Consider the following 18179-nt stretch of genomic DNA (forward strand, 5'->3'; position numbering starts at 1 on the left):
ATCTGAGTATGGTGGTCGTTTCACTGGTGTTTGTTTTAATTATGCTGTCTCAATTGATCTCTGTACCAGGCCCCTTACACAGGGGATAATACAGCATCCTATGGCCACCAGGACTCCTGTTGCTATAATCAAAGAAGTAAATATAGAAACAATCATCCCTTTCCATTTACCAAACCACGAGTCCATCCATCTAGTGATAGAGGTATCTGTTCCTGAATTTTTCTGCCAATTCATTCGCAAGGGTAGTAAGTCCCTGCAATGCATTAATTATTGTGCTGTCTGGATCTGTGTTATTGGGGATGAAGGTACAACAGTGGGTTCCCAACATTACACACACACACCCCTTTTCAGCTAGCATCATATCTAGAGCAATCCAATTTTCCCAGGCCATCCTACTCGTGGCATCTAGCTGTTCTGCAATTCCCTTAATTGCACCTTTTGTATCATTTATAAATCGCGGTTAATTATAATAGATGTAGTTAATCCAGTCTACATTCTTGTTGATAGTCACCCACCAAAACAGTGACTCAAATCCTGCAGCATTTTGATTTCTTGCCTTAAGTTTATCAGGGACACCTCTAGGTACCTCAATTGAATCTATATATACATTGCATCATCAAATGATACCCCTAAACTCCTTTTGGTTCTTCCAGAATTTTTCTTATTCCTTTTTCAAATGCCAGGGTGAATGGTATAACTAATTGAACAAGTGCACAGGTGCCTCCCCAGTTAGATGGTAGGGTGGACCATAAAACCTTTCCCCCACAGTACCACCAGAGATCTGCCCTGGAGATTCCCAGTCTTGAATAATTTCCTGCTGAATCCTCCATAACATTCAAGACCTCACTGCACAAGGAAAAGTTTCCCATAGGCCTGGTAGCCTTCACACCCTGTCATGAGAGGCAAGATGTATGGTTACCTACCGCTGCAGAGATTGCAGGAGGGATCTTGACATCTGTATCAGGCATTGGAGGAGACAAGAGGGAGAGACATCTGCAGTCTCTGTTTCCCCAGGCAGTTTTCTCTTGGTACAGGGCAATCATGCATCGCATTCCCTTTGGTTCCTTGGTCCATCCCAGCAGAATGGGTACCACCTGAGCTATGAGCCATCCGGATGCACAAGCATAGCAATTGCTATGGTTGAGACTCTGGACAGTATACTTAATCCATTCTACCCAGGCATTACTGTCCCCATATCCTGTTTTGATTTCAAATGTTTATCTAAGATCTTTTATCTCCTTAGCTGTCACAATTGCAGGGTTTTTAGGAAGATTTTCTAACCCCCTTTTTAAGCTCTTCCCTATCCTGGACAATTTGGATATTTTCACAATGTATCCCACACAGCTATCTGGAATCTTGCTGTTGAATCCTTTCCATGCATATCTACCCCAAGACCAAAAGTGGTATTAGTAATGCTATCAGTCTTGTTAATTGTTATTTTTACTGGGTTACACTGCAACGGTTTGCAGTCTGGCTGGACAACTCCCTTACATGCTCATGAAATATCAAATATTCCAGGTGTATATGTCCTGCCTCAATAGGTAGTTGCCCACCATACATCATTCCATACACTACAAGAGAGTCCCTTATTCATATCAAAAACTACCAGTTGGTCCCTCCCCTGCATTATTGTCAAATTTTACATTTTCCAGAACAGGATAACGAATATATATCAGGATAATGAATGGGATACACTCTGTTACAGCAGTAAAAACTTTTTGTTACAACATGGAAAACTTTTTCTGAGCATTAGTTCTATATAGGTTATAATATTCTCCCACTTACATATATAATTTATTCACCTATTTGAGGAAAAGTTAAAGGTTAGTTAAAATAATAATTAAAAAAAATATGCATATAAAAAAAACTTTTCATGATTTCCTTCTAATTCTTATCTTTTAAAGGTTTTTCTGTGGCAACAGTTCCCACACCTCAGGGCTAGTGGATGCCTTTACCAGTGTGTAGTGAGTCCATCCTTTCTCGTCTGTCCTCATAGATGTTTCAGTCATTAGAAGTACTTGGAGTGGTCCTTCCCAGTCAGGCTGCAGCTTTGTCTCCTTCTCCGTCTGGATCAGGATCCAGTCCCCGGCTTGAAATGGGTGAACTGGAAGAATAGTCCCTGGGTCCTGGTCAGTAGCAGTTATTGCATAACCTGCCTTACAGTCTCCTTGTAGCTGTTGGTAAAGCAGGCATCTTTTGCATCTTCTAAGGGCTTGTTCTTCAGGTCCAACTGACCAGCTGTAATGTGCAGCTTCAGTTGTTTCAAAGCAGTCAGGAGATACTGATTCTCCAGGAGTTCCGCTAAGGAAAGATACTGGGTTGACAATATTAGTTACAATTATTTCTACATCATCCTGCTCTATCAGGATGGCCTGGTATTTTTGGGAATCTTTGGGCTGAGATCCAATGTCCCCCTTTTGTATCCAATACAATAAACACTGTCTGAGATATTAAAACTGGTATCTTTTGGCCCAATGTAGATTTACAGGCTTCTAGAATATTGAGCACCAGTGCACCCTGGTGCACCAGTGCACCGCCCTCAGGCACCCTGGCCAACCCTTACTCACTTTATCAAGTTGTTCGGAGCTTTACAATCAGTCCATAGCTGTGTATCCAAAGTCAGCATCATCCTGTCATTCCTGGGAACGTATGGAGTTCCTTGGCAGTTTGCGGCTCAGGGTTTTGGCAGATGGCTTCTTTCCTGGCAGTCCTTAAGTTCCAAAGTCCAGCTGTAATCTCCCAAATATGTCACTTGCTGTTAGAGTTATTTGTGCTTTTCTGTAAACCAAGAAACTCAGCAAACTCACAGTCCATTATACAGTTCTCTTTTGTTGCCGTGGCATTCATGTGCTGCAGTAAAGTTCCACCCTGGGATGGAGGATCCCAGGTCTCAGGCTCACGAGTTGACCAGTTCTCAAAAATCATTAAGCTGTTCTCACAACCCTGGGTAATGCTGTCCTGGTTAACTGAGTCTCTTCTCCCAGTATTGGCCAAACCAGGCAGAAGAAACATCCTTCAAATCCAGAAAGTAAACTCCACCTATTCATTCCTTAACTGGGTTAATAAAGTGCATGGATATGCCACCACTGAGTGTATGCATTCAACAATTCTATTACTTGCCCTCAAGTCTTGTACCAAACTATTGCACTTGCTATCAAAAATTTTGCAAAATTGGAGTCCAAACTCCAAAAAGTTATCTATTATTTCTTCTATCCTTCTACAGTTACATATCCTTATAGGGCACTGCTTTACCCTGACTGGGCAATCTCTTGCTTTTAACTTCTATTCAGGGCTTCATGTGTGGCCCTGATGCCCACACCCCTAAGAGCATCATATTTGATATTGCTGTGACTCCTGGAGTACAACACTGTTTTTCCCCATTTGTGCTAAAGTCTGACTTACAGTTTTTAATCAGTCAATATTGTTGGACCCTTAGCTCCAGTTTTATTAAATTTCTTGCCAGAGCAACCTGGCAGGTACAAAGTTTATATTTAATTAATCCAAAAAAAAAACCCATAAACCTTTTCTTGTACTGTTACAAAACCATCTATGAGTAGTAAGAAGCACCCATATCCACCAGAAAATAAACCTCTTTACCCCGCTTCCCTAGATGCAATTTCCCGTTGTAGTTGCACACTGCTTTCCTTCCAGTGGGGCGGAGCCCTCCCTGGGCACTTCAAGCCCCCACTCCCCCCACCTCTCTCTGAGGGGATCTCTGGGTCCTACGGTCCTATTCTGGCACCACAACAGTAACAGTTGTTATTATCACCAATTCCCTTACTATCTGTTTGTCAATCAGTTTTGTTTTGTTTTCATATCATTCACCTCTTTTCAGTCCTGACATCCCTGTTATACCTTGACAGTCCTTCCTCCTCCAGCCTGTGTCTGTCCCAAACTTTCTCACTTTTCAAACTCTCATCATTACATAAACTACTAACATCCTATTTCAGTTTCACCTCCTTCTCTCCAGGTGTCCAGTGCTAACACTGGGATTTCAGGTTTCCTACATCTCTGCATATGAAGGCTATTCTCACTTCCATTGTCCCCTCCTCCCCACCTCCCCCCTTTTGCTTACAGCAACAGTCTCCGTACCCGGCTCTCTCTCACTCCAAGAGTTCTTGCAAGGGGGGGAAACAATACAGGGGGTTGCTCTCATACCAGCACAGATAAATTCACTTTCTCTTTAACCCTTTTTCCTTTGTACACGATTTCACTATTTGTACCGTCAGTTACACTTTGACACACCCTCAATTATACCTCTGTATACCAATAGCAATTACACTTCCTTACACCATCAAAGCAGTTTGTCCCATTCCCTTCAAACCCCACATATCAAACAGTACAATTTTTCAGTTTCCACAAACACCCTTAATACCATATAACTTTCCCTTAGCAATCCATATCATTCAATTCCTTGGGCTGTTCCACCCTTATCTTTATGGCCTTATTTCATTTATTTATTTATTTATTTATTTATTTATTTATTTTTTTCTTGATTCCCAATTTCATCTTTATCCCTATCCTTTTTCCTGGTCTTGGAATCATTTTAACCCGTCCCCCAACTTAGACACTAACCACCAATTATTACATTATTTGATGAGGGTGTTCTTGCTTAGAGTCCCTCCCGGTTCCCCAGCAATATCCCTCCAACATGCCAATATACATCCTAAGAGATTTTCTAAGGTATCTCTTTCCCTTATGTTCATACACACACGAGGAGGGGGAACAATGGTTCAAAAACAAATTTCGTAAGGTTAACATGTTAAAGCGGAGGTAACACAACCCTATTGTTTCTCTAATCTGGATCATTATCACATTTAAACCGCGGTATTTTCTACAACAAAAGCAACAGGTTCTCGATACTAATTGTGGTTTGCCTTTTGTGGGCTTTTTCCCCCACCCGACTCCATATGCACTTCACTAATATGTGCGTTACAATTGCCACAATACTAACAACAATTAATAAGACAAAAACAACGTAACAAATACAAAAACATCGTAACATGTAGAACATAGAGGCCTTTCGCATCGTCCGTCCCCGGCCGTTTCCCTCGCGGGAGGACGGAACCGCGGGTCGGGACTCCGCACTCGCCCCGCAGGCAGCATATTCTGATTCTTTCTTTGAAAAGGGGTTTTTGTTCTTTACACATAAATTCAAGATCTGACAGACCCAACCTTTATCAGATCCATATTTTGGCCAAAATATTGATTTTCCCTGTAGTGGCTCTCTAGGCCACATCTGTGCACAATATTTTAAACATCTTTTCCCTATCCTTGTCCATGGTTTTGGGATCTTTTTTTTTTTTTTCAATTCTGTAGTATCTTTCCCAAGGGGCTATCTTTGGGCACAGTGTTAGGGACCCTTTTACCCTGTTATACGGAGCTCCTATTACCCATCCCTCCGGAGTGCTACTGTGAACTACCCAGCTCACAGGCTCCCACACTCCGATTCTCGGATTTTTGGGCCCAATCCCTCGGGAGCACCCGCTCCGTCTCTGGGATTAAATAGGGGTGTACTGCTGGCACTTCGTCAAGTGCGCAGGGTACCGTACACCAACAGCTCCCTCCCGAGACTCTCGCTTTCAGCACCGCAGCCGCTTCGTCCGTCTCCGGCCGTGCCCCTCGCGGGACAACGGAACCGCGGATTGGGACTCCGCACTCACTTCGCACTAGAAGTGCGTCTCAGCCACACACACTCAAGAGTCTCAACCCAAGATAAGAATTAAATTCCCTTACCTTGATCCGTGCACGAATTTTTCCGGGTCTGCAAGGGTTAACACCTGTGCCTGCCTAGCCCCTTGGCTTTCACAGAGTCCGTCCTTTATGTAACAATCTCGGTTTCCTATCGGCTGTCCTGAGAAGTCACCTCACCACACAGACAGGACCGCTAAAATCAGCGGAGTGCACTTATCCTGTCCAGTGCAGTGGGGAACACCCCAAGAAGCGATAATGACTCCCGGACGAGCCCCCAAATTGTTGGAAATATCCTCAATAATTTTTGGTCAGGACGGTATCTCTGATAAAAGCAGTTTTTATTCGCGATTGCAATGGCGGGCGCCCTGATGGCAGAAGCGCACCTATAGACATGATGTTACAGTTTTTATACCTTTTCTCCCAGATGTTTTCCCCTCCCATCTCCCCTTTGGTTGGGTATTACAATTTTACCCGAGGTTTGCATTTGTTAAATTTGTTAGTTCACTTGCTATCTTGTCAGTCGCCATCCTGCTGTTTCTGTCTCCAAGATGTCTCGGTACTCTTATCGTATTGATATGTTGATTGCCTTCAAAGCTTCTTCCATTCTGTCCTAGAGGCCTTTGTTAAACAAAGAGCCCGGGGAGGGGGTGATTCCAGTCCTTCCCGATATCTCTTCAGGCACCTCCTAAGGTATGTCACGACTTGTATATTTTTACAATGTGTACAACACGAAAACATACATTGTTGCTAGTTTATACAGGCATATTGTTAGTTCTGTTTCAGACAGCTGGACAGACAGGAGCTGCAGTCTTTGTACCTAATAACTTCTACCTAATAACTACAAACTGCTTCACTTATATAATGAGACCTTGAAATAAAATATTCTTATTCTAAATGCAGAAACAACATTTGATTCCCACAGTACCAAAGTCTTACGCCCTACTAAGTCCATCTAACATCTCGTTTGCACTGAAATGCAGAGTCCAGCTCTCCTCTCCTTCCCTTACTTTCAGCTGCATTTTCTTGCTCTAGCACTCATCCTTCAGAGAGCAGTTTCAGCTCATTAAACCAGCCCCCCAAAAATAAATAAATAAAAGAGATTTATTGTTGTTTGGGTTTTCTCAGAGGCTATTTCTCCCCAGGGAGGGAAGCATAAAACCACTTAGCCTATTTCACCTAAGTGCAATGTCATGCTGTTTCACATGAGGTTAAATTCATCTAAATTGGAGCTGCAGTACTTATTCCTTCACCCCCATCTAAAGAACTGTGTCCCTTCTTTTGGGTCATCACTAACACTCACAGAAATAGGTGGTGAGCCAGCCAGCCAGGGAGGGCCATTGCAGGCAAAAAAAACTATTTGCTTTTCTTTGGCAAAGTCACTCCTTGCTGAATCAACTCACTGAGCTCAGCAGCTGCACAAGAAATTCAGTTCAGACTAAACAACCTCGGACCTGCATTTCCTTCATGCTGCATCTGAAAGCATTCTGCAATGCATAACGAAAGGCACAGCAGCACTGAAGTGCTTTCTGAAGTGCAGGATATGACAAATCAGTAAGTGCTAATTACTGAGGGTTTATAAGCCATTTTATTCCCACCCAGAGCATTTAGCCCGTGCTGAAACACCTCATGGTTCTACTCCATCCGTTAGACAGCAAGCTGCACTCAGCAGCTCATACTTAGCACAATAATTCAGTCAGTTACAGTTATATGTGCCATATGATAAACAGATGACATATAGAGCTTCTCAGTAAGTAGATGCAGCGCACTGTGAGGATAAGGCAGAAGAGGAAACATAATGATTCCAAGTGGCTCTTCCTCCTCCTACAACTTCATGCTTTTATAGAATTACTCCTGTGACTTATTTCTTCTAAGCACTCTATGCCAAACATTAATGCCCAGTTTTGTATATGGTACTTTGGAAACAGAACATCTATTTTCCACCATCCATTAACCTCATCTCTTACCCCAAGGATATCCATTTTTCACAAACCATACTCTGAGGTTGCACAGTTTCTCTTAAGCAGATTTGTCTTTCACTTTTTTTGCACAGTATTGCACAATCATGCAGCCAAAGGCTGCCTTATGTCCCACCCACAGTCCATGAGAAGGAGAGTTTCCTTTAGCCTAACAAAAATCATGTAGTTGAGCCTAAGTGCATGCTTTGTTCCCTTTCCAGCAAATAGATGTTTCCCTTATAGCATCACTTATACAATTTATTAGGCTTTCATGGTACTCAAGCCGAAGAGCATTATATGTTCTTAGTGGAAGAAGCTGCATTTGTATTTCACAATAAATGATGAGAGGGCGTTATCATTTGTATCACTCACACAATTTGGACATCAGTGAGTAGAGAAAAAAGTTCAACACAAGGCTGTTTATTTACATTTCTTTTCTTTTTAGAACACCAGTGCTCATTAAAGCCTGTCAGGGTTATTTTAAGCTGTCAGGGTTATTTTAACTCAAACACCACTTGCCACAGTCAACACATTACTGTATTTTAGCTGGCCAATTTAAATGACCATGTCTACCAGGTGACAGTGGCATCTCTCAGATATGGTGAGCCTCAGAAAGTATGCAGACCAATGTTTACAGTATGCAAAACCTACAACAGAGATCAATTCTAACATTCTGTAAGGAGAAATCGCTTCAGTTATCCTTACCAGGCAGAGCTTGCAACCTAAACAAGGGGAGAATTCTGCTTGTGCTTAAAAGGCACCAAAACATGAAGTCTGGGTATAACAAACAAATTAAAGGGGCATTTTGTCTGGGTGCTTGGTTGCACACATAGACTGGTAGCAGAGTAAGAGAGTGAACAAGAACTTTCAATACCTTAGTCCCTATCTCACCCAGACAAGCTTTTTCAGATAGAAATAATCTTGTTCTTATGTAGCAGGAGAATCTTCTCCACAGTTCTGTGTTGCTTCCCTCATTCACAAGTCCTATGAATCAGCATCCTCCTCTACTCTTGCAAGGCAAGGATTTAAAAAACCAATATCACGAACTATCTCTGTGAATGCTGTTTGAAATCACGCAGTTGTGAAGGAGATACAGACCAGAACACTGTGACATCAACATTTGCAGATGCAGTTCATTTATACCTGCTGTTTTTACAATGTCCTGAAACACTGAGTGCCTTGAGATCAAAGGTCAACATGCATGTAAAAAACTTATGTTGTTTCCATGGGCAAACCTCTTCATTTCTGCCAGCTTTTACCTGTCTGTTAGAGCTGTGCAATGGAAACAAATTATTTTTAATCCATTGCAACAGAGAGGAAAAAAAAAGCAGAACCAAACAAAGTAATATTTTTGACTTCTCAGTTGAAAGGCAGCTTTGGCCAATGCCATAAACTCCTGTTAGCCCATCACACAGCAACTTGTTCTGCTTTCCCACCTTCTGAACAACTTCCCCCGCAATCCACAGCGTCTCTCTCAAAGTGCACGTCATGTATTTTCTCAGCTGCTCACGATGGTTCAGATTTACAGTTTGGAAGCACAGTTTTCCAGATGTGACAAAGTCTGCCTGTTCAGATTCAGCAGTTTCCTAATTACATCCACTGGGGAGATGCTCGACTCCTTGCTTCCTCTCTATCATTATCATTTTATAGCTCTGCATCCATTCTCACCCTGTCAATGTCGCATTCTTGCTAGAAAATTACTTGTATTTTAAGTCATACTCTTTAAATCAGGCCCGTGCCATACATGGTCTAGATCTCTATTTGTGCAGATTTCTCTTCTCCGGATGTACGTTAGCTGTACAAATACCAAAAACTGATCTACCTCCTTGCAGCAGAAATCAATCATTCCTTCAGGGTACTAATTTCAATATTTCTCCCCCAAATGAGAAAGAGAACAATCCCAAAGCGAAAGATGGCGCAGCATCACACTTTACTAATTGCTTCCCTTGGAAGGGTCCAAATGCCCTGACAGACCAAACAAAAGTGACAAATCCAAGCTAAACTGCTAATATCAAATCCTTATTTTGTAATTATTTTCCCCATTGGAACAGGGTACAAATACAAGTATTAATAACTGCTTATTACATTATGTTGGTTGTTGGGTTTTTTTTTTTTCCAGTTTAGACTTCACAGGGAATTAGAGAAATGCAAATCAATTCAGTCCCAGTTAACTTCTCTCACAACTTGTATAACGGGATGCTCATGTGAAGCACAAGAAGAGTATTTTCTGGTTTCTTTCAGGACTTAGAAAGTGGCCAAAGGTCTGCACAGAAAGCAAGACTAAACCTTTTCTGCTTGGTTGGGTTTTTTTCCTGGCTCTATAACGTGTGTATCTGAGATTTGGTGGCTACGTGTGAACATTGTTTATTCAGTATCCAACTACTGCATCTAATGACGCTACAGGAATACCACTGACAACTGCTGTCAGACAACTACGATGACAAATTCTGCTGTTGTCAAAGCCGGTGTTCCTTAACATTACAGCCCTGACAGAACATACAATGGCCACTCTGGTTATTTGAGCTGCAGGCCTTTTGTAGGGTACAAAAACACAGCATGATACCTCTTTATAGCTAACAATTGTCTGTCATTCCTGCCACCTCCATGGTACAGTTACCTACACTTATGAAGCCTTGACTTGCTTTAAGACCAGCCTCTCCAGTGAGGCCAGCCTGCACTAAGCTCACGTTTAGGCCCACCACACAAGCTCTGGCTGGTTCAGTCACATTATAACTTGATGTGAAACAACACTGCACTTAATTTTGAACCATAACAATTAGATAAAAGGTACCTGGGCCAAACTCAGTCCTGGCATTGCTATGTCCCTACTGCACACTGGTCTCAGAGCCATTATCCACTGACCAGGAGAGGGTGCTTCTTTGTGAGCAAGAAGTCAGCTCAAATACCACTGAAAAATAAATTATCCCATCTAATACCATACCGTTACTTTTTGCCTTGACAGAATTACTGAGTGTCTTACTGAGGTTTATGCCAACAGAACTGAGGCAGAGAGCATTGCTCACAGAGACCACATCTGTTTTTGACTTGAGAGAAGTTCCCAGTGTTTATGAAAACAAAAGCTGTTTCCCTGATACCTCTCACATCTCAAAAACTGTTCAAATCTGAGAGTCCTGGAACACTGTGAGCTCTGACATCCAGACACAAACCACAGATGTATCCTCCCTCCTTGTTAGGGCAAAAATCCTCAGGGAAAACAAAAACACGAGTGGACTGACAGGAAAAGACCTACGTGGAACTTGCACAGATCCTAATCTGAATGTTAGAAGATCAAGATTATATGGCAGGCTCCAGGGCAAGAAGTCAGCACAGACAGACAGGAATGAGTTTGGTTTGACTCAGCCCACCACAACTGAAACAAAGCAATGTGATGTACTTCAAGCAGTGAGACCCAGTACTGCTTAACTGCGATCCCAGCCTTAATGACTGTTCCCACAGAAACAAACCAAAGGACACATCTCCGTGTTTATGTTACGTTCCACCAGTTTACCCCATACCAACACCCACAGGAGCCCTCACTTAATACCTGAGCAGAAAAGCAGTACATTCCTCTCGTACAGTCACAGCCTCTACCGATCCCTAGAAAAACCCATGGGATGGACATCGACCTGACATCCTTCTCCTTACATACATCCACATATTCTGCATGTATCCTGAGTCCACTCCTATACTCACCCTGTTATCCAAAACTTCCTCATTAGTCAGCAAGAAAGATTCAACTTTTTCCACAGGAATTATAGAGAAGAACTTAATTTAACTCACTTACCGAAGGATTTCTTTCCGAGTGAAGAATGTGCAATCCTGTAAAACACAACAGGTGTTACTGTGCAATATGAACACCAAAAATAAGTGCAAATAATTACTTTTTAATATTTTTGGAAGGAAAGTCAGAGATGGCAGGAAAAAAAACAAAACCCAAAACATTAAAGATGCCATTTGTTTACCATTTAGTTTTGATTCAGAAAGCAAGAAATGCTATAAATTCGTGAAAATATTCTAAGGACGGGGATGTCAGGAAATACTATATTCTGAGAATGGAACCCCTGGGGGGAAAACATGTCATCAATGGAAGAAACAGTCCCTAATTTCACTATATGTCCCTAATAGTCCCTAATTTCATTATACTCTGCCTGGCCTCCAAAACTAGGAACACTGATGGCAATGAAATACTGGGTGACCAGTTCAGCTTCCTGTCCAGGCCATAGATGGATCTGGACAACATGCAGCTCTGTGTCATGGAGCTACCGGTTTCATGGAGCTACCAAATGCTCCAGTGACAAAGGCACACAACCCTCGATGACCACCTGCTTCTCTCCCAGGCGCAGGGGATGGGGCAGACACCTGCTCAAGAATTCAGCTTTTCTCCTTTAATGTGAACATTTAAAATATATATTAAAAATAAGAACAGCAGGCCTGATCAACCCTACTGAAGGGTACATACAACTATTATAACCTCACTCCTGTTCTGCACTTCAGGCAAGAACAGAAAATGCATTTCATTCCTAAGGTGAGAATTAATCAGGCTATAAATGCTTGCTGCTTCAAAGGAGGGGAAAAGCAAATGATCACAGCTAGCTGAAGCAATCAACCAGCTTGTCTCAGGTGTCCAGGTACAGTATCAGTCCTGTCTGGTATCAATTACTGAGTTTGCTTGTTCTCCTCTGTATAAAGCAGCAGCAGAAGAGCTTTCCCCTCCATGTATTGCACAGCAGAATAGTGTTACAAGGCAGCGCAGGAAGGCACCTTGTGAGCTGCTAACAAAGATGTCACATTGTCTGGAACTGCACAAAGTGAAATAAGAGCCAGCTGGGAAAGTCTTCATTAATTCCAACGTGTTCACTGCTTACAATCAAACTGCCACTTAAGGATGCATCATTTACTAGCAAAAGGCAGGTTCAATCTCACAAATGATTGTGATGCCCTGCGCAGCAATCATCCCGTAATTATACGGGCTTGACAAAACAGCAGGCGCTGTTATTTAACTAGAAAGCTGACAGGGAATTGATATACAAATAGAGATAAAGATGCAAAAGACAAGTTACCCTTCACCTTTCAGAATCTTGTGAAAACACCACTGAGAAACTTAGCAAAATATCATAATCTTTTTTGCTAAATCATCCCCTTTCTGCACTCTCCAACACAGTTTTTCTTAGACTAGCACCAATGTAAGGGACAAAGTTAAAGCAAGGATCTATTGGTGGCAGGTACAGGACTGCCCTTCCTGTTGTAAGCACAGCCCCAGGTTGGACTGGAGCCACCATGGAACACAGGTCTAAGCATAATCCCATTTTGTAGTTGCTGGAACAACAGCAATTTAATTCAGATTTAATTAAGGACCTTCGGCCAGAGAAGCACGGAGGTGATTCATCCAATTTTCTTCTGTCTACTTCATTCATACAGAAAAATATGCAGTAATGGACAATAAGTAGTAAACTAACATATCCAATTAACAGGTATCACAGAACCCATTTGTTATCACGTAGACTGTATTATAGTTAATCACAGACCTAAACAGCAGCCTGCCTATTCTACCTGAGCACAGATTAACTACTTAAACAAATGGGAACAGAGTTTTCATAACTTGTATCAATTCTAGATCTCTGGCAAGAATTCACCCTGAAAAATTAGGCTTTTCCTTCTAATTCTCTCCAATGTCCTGAAACACTACAAGCTGCTTCCAGGTTATTCAGTCTTTCTTTGAAAGGTCAGCTCCTCCAGCGCCTGGGAGAAAAACCTGCTCCTCTTGTAGGATCTGCTCCCCCACTTGGCCTGTCCTTGTGCCCTTAGCAAGTGAGCTAATTACAAGTCCTATATAAAGGATTGATAATGGTTGTTTGGAGATAAGATACTTCAACAATTCTGCAGTTATCCACTTAATGTCCTTATGGCTAATAAAGACAGTGAATATCATAAAGCAAACAGAAGATTTGCTATTGATTTTAATGAGATCATTAGCTTGTATAATGGGACTCTACTCTTATTATTTGGCATTTAGGTGGCTTAACGGGTTCTTAAAATGTTTTGCAGAGAAAAGACTCAGCCAGCTGGTGCAGCTGGGTTGTACAGAATCACGGAGTCATTGCATGGCCTCACTTGGCCATCTAGCTCCAATGGATGCATTGGAGCACTACCTTCCTACCAGCCTTCAGGACTCAATCACGAAGTTCTAGACTGGTTCTACTTTACATTTAGGTTGACAGGAATCCAAGCGAGAAAATAGGAGTAGATATAATGATGCTGAGAACACCAATTAACTAACCAGCTTTAGTCTCATGTAATGTACATAATGTACATAATGTAAGGCAAGGCATGCTGCCACCATCAGAACACATTATGATTTGTTCTGTTGGATCTACTGCCATTCAAATACAGCTCATTTCTTACAGAGAAGGGGAACATCAGCAAAGGAGAGAAGAAAAACTGAAAGACAGAATTGAATGGGAATACAGCAATACTCCAGCGTGCACAGATATTTCTTGCACCTAATTAAATGCATTTTTCTCCTTTACAACAATACATGTATAATAAGTCAATTACATGCATAATTACATGAGGGCAGGCTTATCCTGATCTGGCAACAGCTGTATCAGAAAGCTTTATAAGCAAATAAGTGCAGCTAAACAGACCTAGCAAAACAAAAGTCGGTCCCAGTTTGACAGGCTCAAACAAACACTGATAAAACAAACCAGTGACCAACAGGCACTTGGAAACCAGCCTCAGGCCCACACAGATGACTCCCTTCCAGCTGTCCTCCTGAGCAGCTTGTAAGAAATGAGGGGTGCTGAATGCTGTGCTTCAAATATTAACACTGTACAGGGATATTGCAGAGGTTTCATTTGGAAAATCCCAAATGATCCTTAGCACAAAAGGACTCTGTGTCTGAGAACACTTCGATTGAAACACCAGGAAAACACTGTGAGCAGCAGCGTGGGGCACTGGAGTGAAAGCTGCCAGACATCAGAAAGTACTGACAAAGAAACAGACTGTCAGCAAATGCAATTTTGCTCAATCCATAGATGCAGCAAACAGTAACCTGAAACCAGAATGGGGCTGCAGGATGATTTCCAAAAGCCTTCCTTCATTACCGTGCTGCTGGAAGTTTGCACATTAACGGCAATACTTTATCAAAGGGAGAAGTGCTTTTAGCAGAGCATCCTGGATGTGCTGGCTGTGCTTTTTGCACTCTTGCCCCCTAAATTGCACGTTTTCATCACAGATCCTGACTGAGGCAAGCACAGCTTTCTGCAAAGCAGCAGATACCTTTGTGACTTAATTTCAACTTATATAAGACACTTCTGTACATCTAACGTACCCGACTCCAGCTGGTGTTGCACATTCCTCATGAAGCATAGCCTGGTCCCACCCTGACGTGTGCTTTAATAGAAGGAAAAGGTTGGCTGTGTGATAGGCAAATCTTGTGGCAACGAGCACAGCGATTATTTCCTGACTGCAGCTCACTGTGCTACTGCCTCGGGATAACTGGGATACACACCACCCTGCTCTGGTGCTGCATGGAATGGCAGACAGGAAACAACCTGGCAATTAACAAATGCAAAGATGATGGACTTTATAGAATAAAGAGTATTATCTGAAATAAAATAGTTGTGTCCTATATTCTCTAAGTTCTGCCTATTATGGGAACAATTAGAACTGAATTCATATCAAATTCAGAGCACTTATTGAAACAAGCACAGTGAAAGCAGTGAGACTGCTCCAGGAACAATCAGGCCGAAACCCAAGCACAGCCTGGAGGCATTTCCTGTTCAGTTTAATCGTGTTACTCATGCAGTGCACTGAGGCCAATCTATGGCCCTGCTATTGCTTTCTTCTAATGCCCTCATTTCCCACTGCTTCAAGCATCCCCACGCAGCACCACTCACACTTAAATTCTCGGTTCACCACTTTTCTCATTATGGAACTTGGCACCCAGAAGTTGTCCTGAGCACAATTCTCACAAGCTTCATTTTGAAGTGTCATTTGATCGCAAGAAGCCTTCCCTGCTAACATGAACCTTTTCTCTACCCAGACCTCGGGGAGATTTTGCATTTTATGTTGGAAACAAAAACACCAGAACAGTCAAGTGCTCCATGGGCACATGAAGCAGAAACCATCGTCTGGCACGGCTAACTTGGTGATGAGGTGAATCTCTAAGAGAAAACCAATGCTAAATTGCTAAAGCCCAGCTCCTTATATTTCCCTGAAGTTTTACTAAGCTTATGCAAATGTAAAGTCTCTGTTACGCTGCAAGTTTATAAATGGGCATTTCTGAAAATGTTAGATGAAATATGGTTCTTTTATCTCATCAATAACACACTGTTGGCCTGAAATCAATGTATGCTTGCTCCTCATGCATGTGATCTTGCTACAGCTTAACCTTCACCCCTGACATATAAAGCTGCTTACATGTGAACTTACTCTATGAGAAGCAAACTAACTTCTCGCTTTTCCATCCTCCTATTACCTATTAGAAGCAGCTCTGGTGACAGAAGCTCTTAAAACATAACCTATAAGGAAAAAGGACCTCTCTACTAAAGTAACATTCAGGTGCTATAAAGCCAGAGTAACTCACGTTCAAAAGACATTAATGGTGCAGGTTTATTTATCCATATATGCTTGGCTGTGCACTGGGGTACCAGCATGCACAATGACTGTAGCAAAGCATGTTTTACTCCTCGTAGTGAGCTGCAAGTCCTCCTGTGACAGGGAAAGGCACCAGCCTCACCACTGTGAGGCTCTGAGATCAATTACCCAGCATTAGGCCAGGCAGGGGCTGCACAAGCCATTAGAGGAAGGCAATTTCTGGATGAAGAGGACTGAATTAGGGATGACATTTCGGCTCTTGCATTTGCCAGTTTATGTCAAGAAGATAACATTAATTGCATTTAGATTTTGTTTTGTTTCGCTGCAGTTGGGTTCTGTTCTGTGTTCACTTTTGCAGACAGCAGGACGACTGACAGTAGTATTTCACAGGTCTGTGATTCCCCTTTTGCCTATCCAGCAAGGATGTAAAAAACAGCCTTTGGGGATCTTTGACAGCCAAGCCTAAAAGCAGCGCCTTGAAGTAACATATTACAGCGACAGACTGCTGGTGGGGGTGAGCTATGTGACGGTGGAAATGAAAGCAGCTCCATATTCATGCTTCATATAATGACAGCAAGAACAGCACACGTATGAATCCCTGTTACCAACAGGGCTAGGAATTTAATAAGAGCTTAATATGGAATTTAATACAAATTTAAGGTATGCTTATTGTCACCCCTGGATAACATTTGATATCATGCTCAGCTCAGCACATACCCCCAGACCGACCCTATGTGAATAAATCCCTACACCTGTGAAAAGCCCATGGTAGCACTAACTGCAAACAAATCAGCATTTAAAATCACAGTTCCTAATTCAGGGGTAGAAGTCGAGGTTCATGAAGGTGAACATAAAGGGATTTACTCCTGCATGCCCTGAATCCATCCCTTGATTATCAGGAGACATTAAAGGCTGACTTCTTGAACTGCTAATTCTGCCTGTATTTATCACATAATGGATCAGAAAGCGACGCAAGCAGAGCCCTGCCTGCACCCTGGAGCAGACATTCACCTGCCTCCTCCTCCAGCAGCTTTCTATCATCTGCTGCCTGCCTGCTGTAAACAGAAACTCGTTCCAGGTGTGCACTGTGAGCACAGCATTTCTCAGACCACAACAGTAACATCTGGACCGTGCTAAAACGTGACTAACACAGGGAATTAAGACGGGGCAGCGAATGGGTTACGGGTTAAAAATAAAGGTTCTTGATGCACTTTCCCTTCTTTAGGAAATGCTGGGTACAACGATGACGGCAGCAAACTGCCCTGCCGAGCTGCTCAGCAACGTTTCCCAGCCCAGACGTGAGGGATCTGACTGCTCTCCTACAGCGAAGGGAACGAGACCGGTTACAGAGCATTAACCACCCTTAGAACACAAGGCACATGAGGCGTCTTACCTGGTAGGCGTCCAGCTGCTCATCGGTGAATATCGTCTGCTTGTTCCCCATCTTAGAAGGATTCTTCCTTTATGCAGACGCATCCCATAGGAAGCGGCCGGGCTGCTCCGTGCCGCGGGCGCCGCCGTAATGCCGGACCCCGCATTGAAACGCTGCGGGCTGAGCTCGGCCGAGGAGGCAGCGAGCCGGACCAGGACAGCGCTCCGACGGGAGCCGCTCAGCAGCAGCGCTGCGGTCACGGCCGGGCGGCAGCAGAAGGCAGCGCTGCCATCCTCCGTCAGGGGCTGCTGCTGCTCCACACGGACGCGCGGGGCTCTCACGGCTCCCAGCGTTACGAACGTCCCGCCCCGCAGCTGCTCCGCATCACACGCATCACACCGCCGCCACCCTGCAGAGCCCGGCACCGCAGCGTGATGAGCACATATACAGAGAGAGAGAACGGGAGCCAAAGGGCGGCAGAGGGCGGGCAGCGCCACAGTGAGGTACGGCACCACACGGCGAGGTACGGCACCATACAGTGAGGTACGGCACCACACGGC

The 18179-nt window shown here is 43.2% G+C and overlaps 1 protein-coding gene across 4 annotated transcripts in view; it reads right to left on the minus strand.

The window, feature by feature from the left end:
* Window positions 1-17941, minus strand: part of CIB2 (calcium and integrin binding family member 2) — a 39926-nt gene extending 21985 nt beyond the window's left edge. For 2 of the 4 annotated variants that reach the window (XR_014934424.1, XM_085515830.1), the window contains exons 1-3: window positions 17641-17941; window positions 14980-15202; window positions 11434-11468 (exon numbers count right to left, since the gene is read on the minus strand). Coding sequence is in view for 2 of the 4 variants with exons in the window: in XM_085515830.1 (XP_085371956.1) it covers window positions 11434-11468; window positions 14980-15003 (59 nt within the window). In the remaining 2 variants the exon portion in view is untranslated. The remainder of the gene's footprint in view (window positions 1-11433; window positions 11469-14979; window positions 15203-17640) is intronic. The other 2 variants (XR_014934423.1, XM_015872504.3) reach the window with 1 other exon arrangement.
* Window positions 17942-18179: the final 238 nt, after the last annotated feature.

Source organism: Coturnix japonica, chromosome 14 (genome assembly GCF_054131305.1).
Source record: "Coturnix japonica strain WE chromosome 14, WE-NBRP24, whole genome shotgun sequence".
Lineage (NCBI taxonomy): Eukaryota > Metazoa > Chordata > Aves > Galliformes > Phasianidae > Coturnix > Coturnix japonica.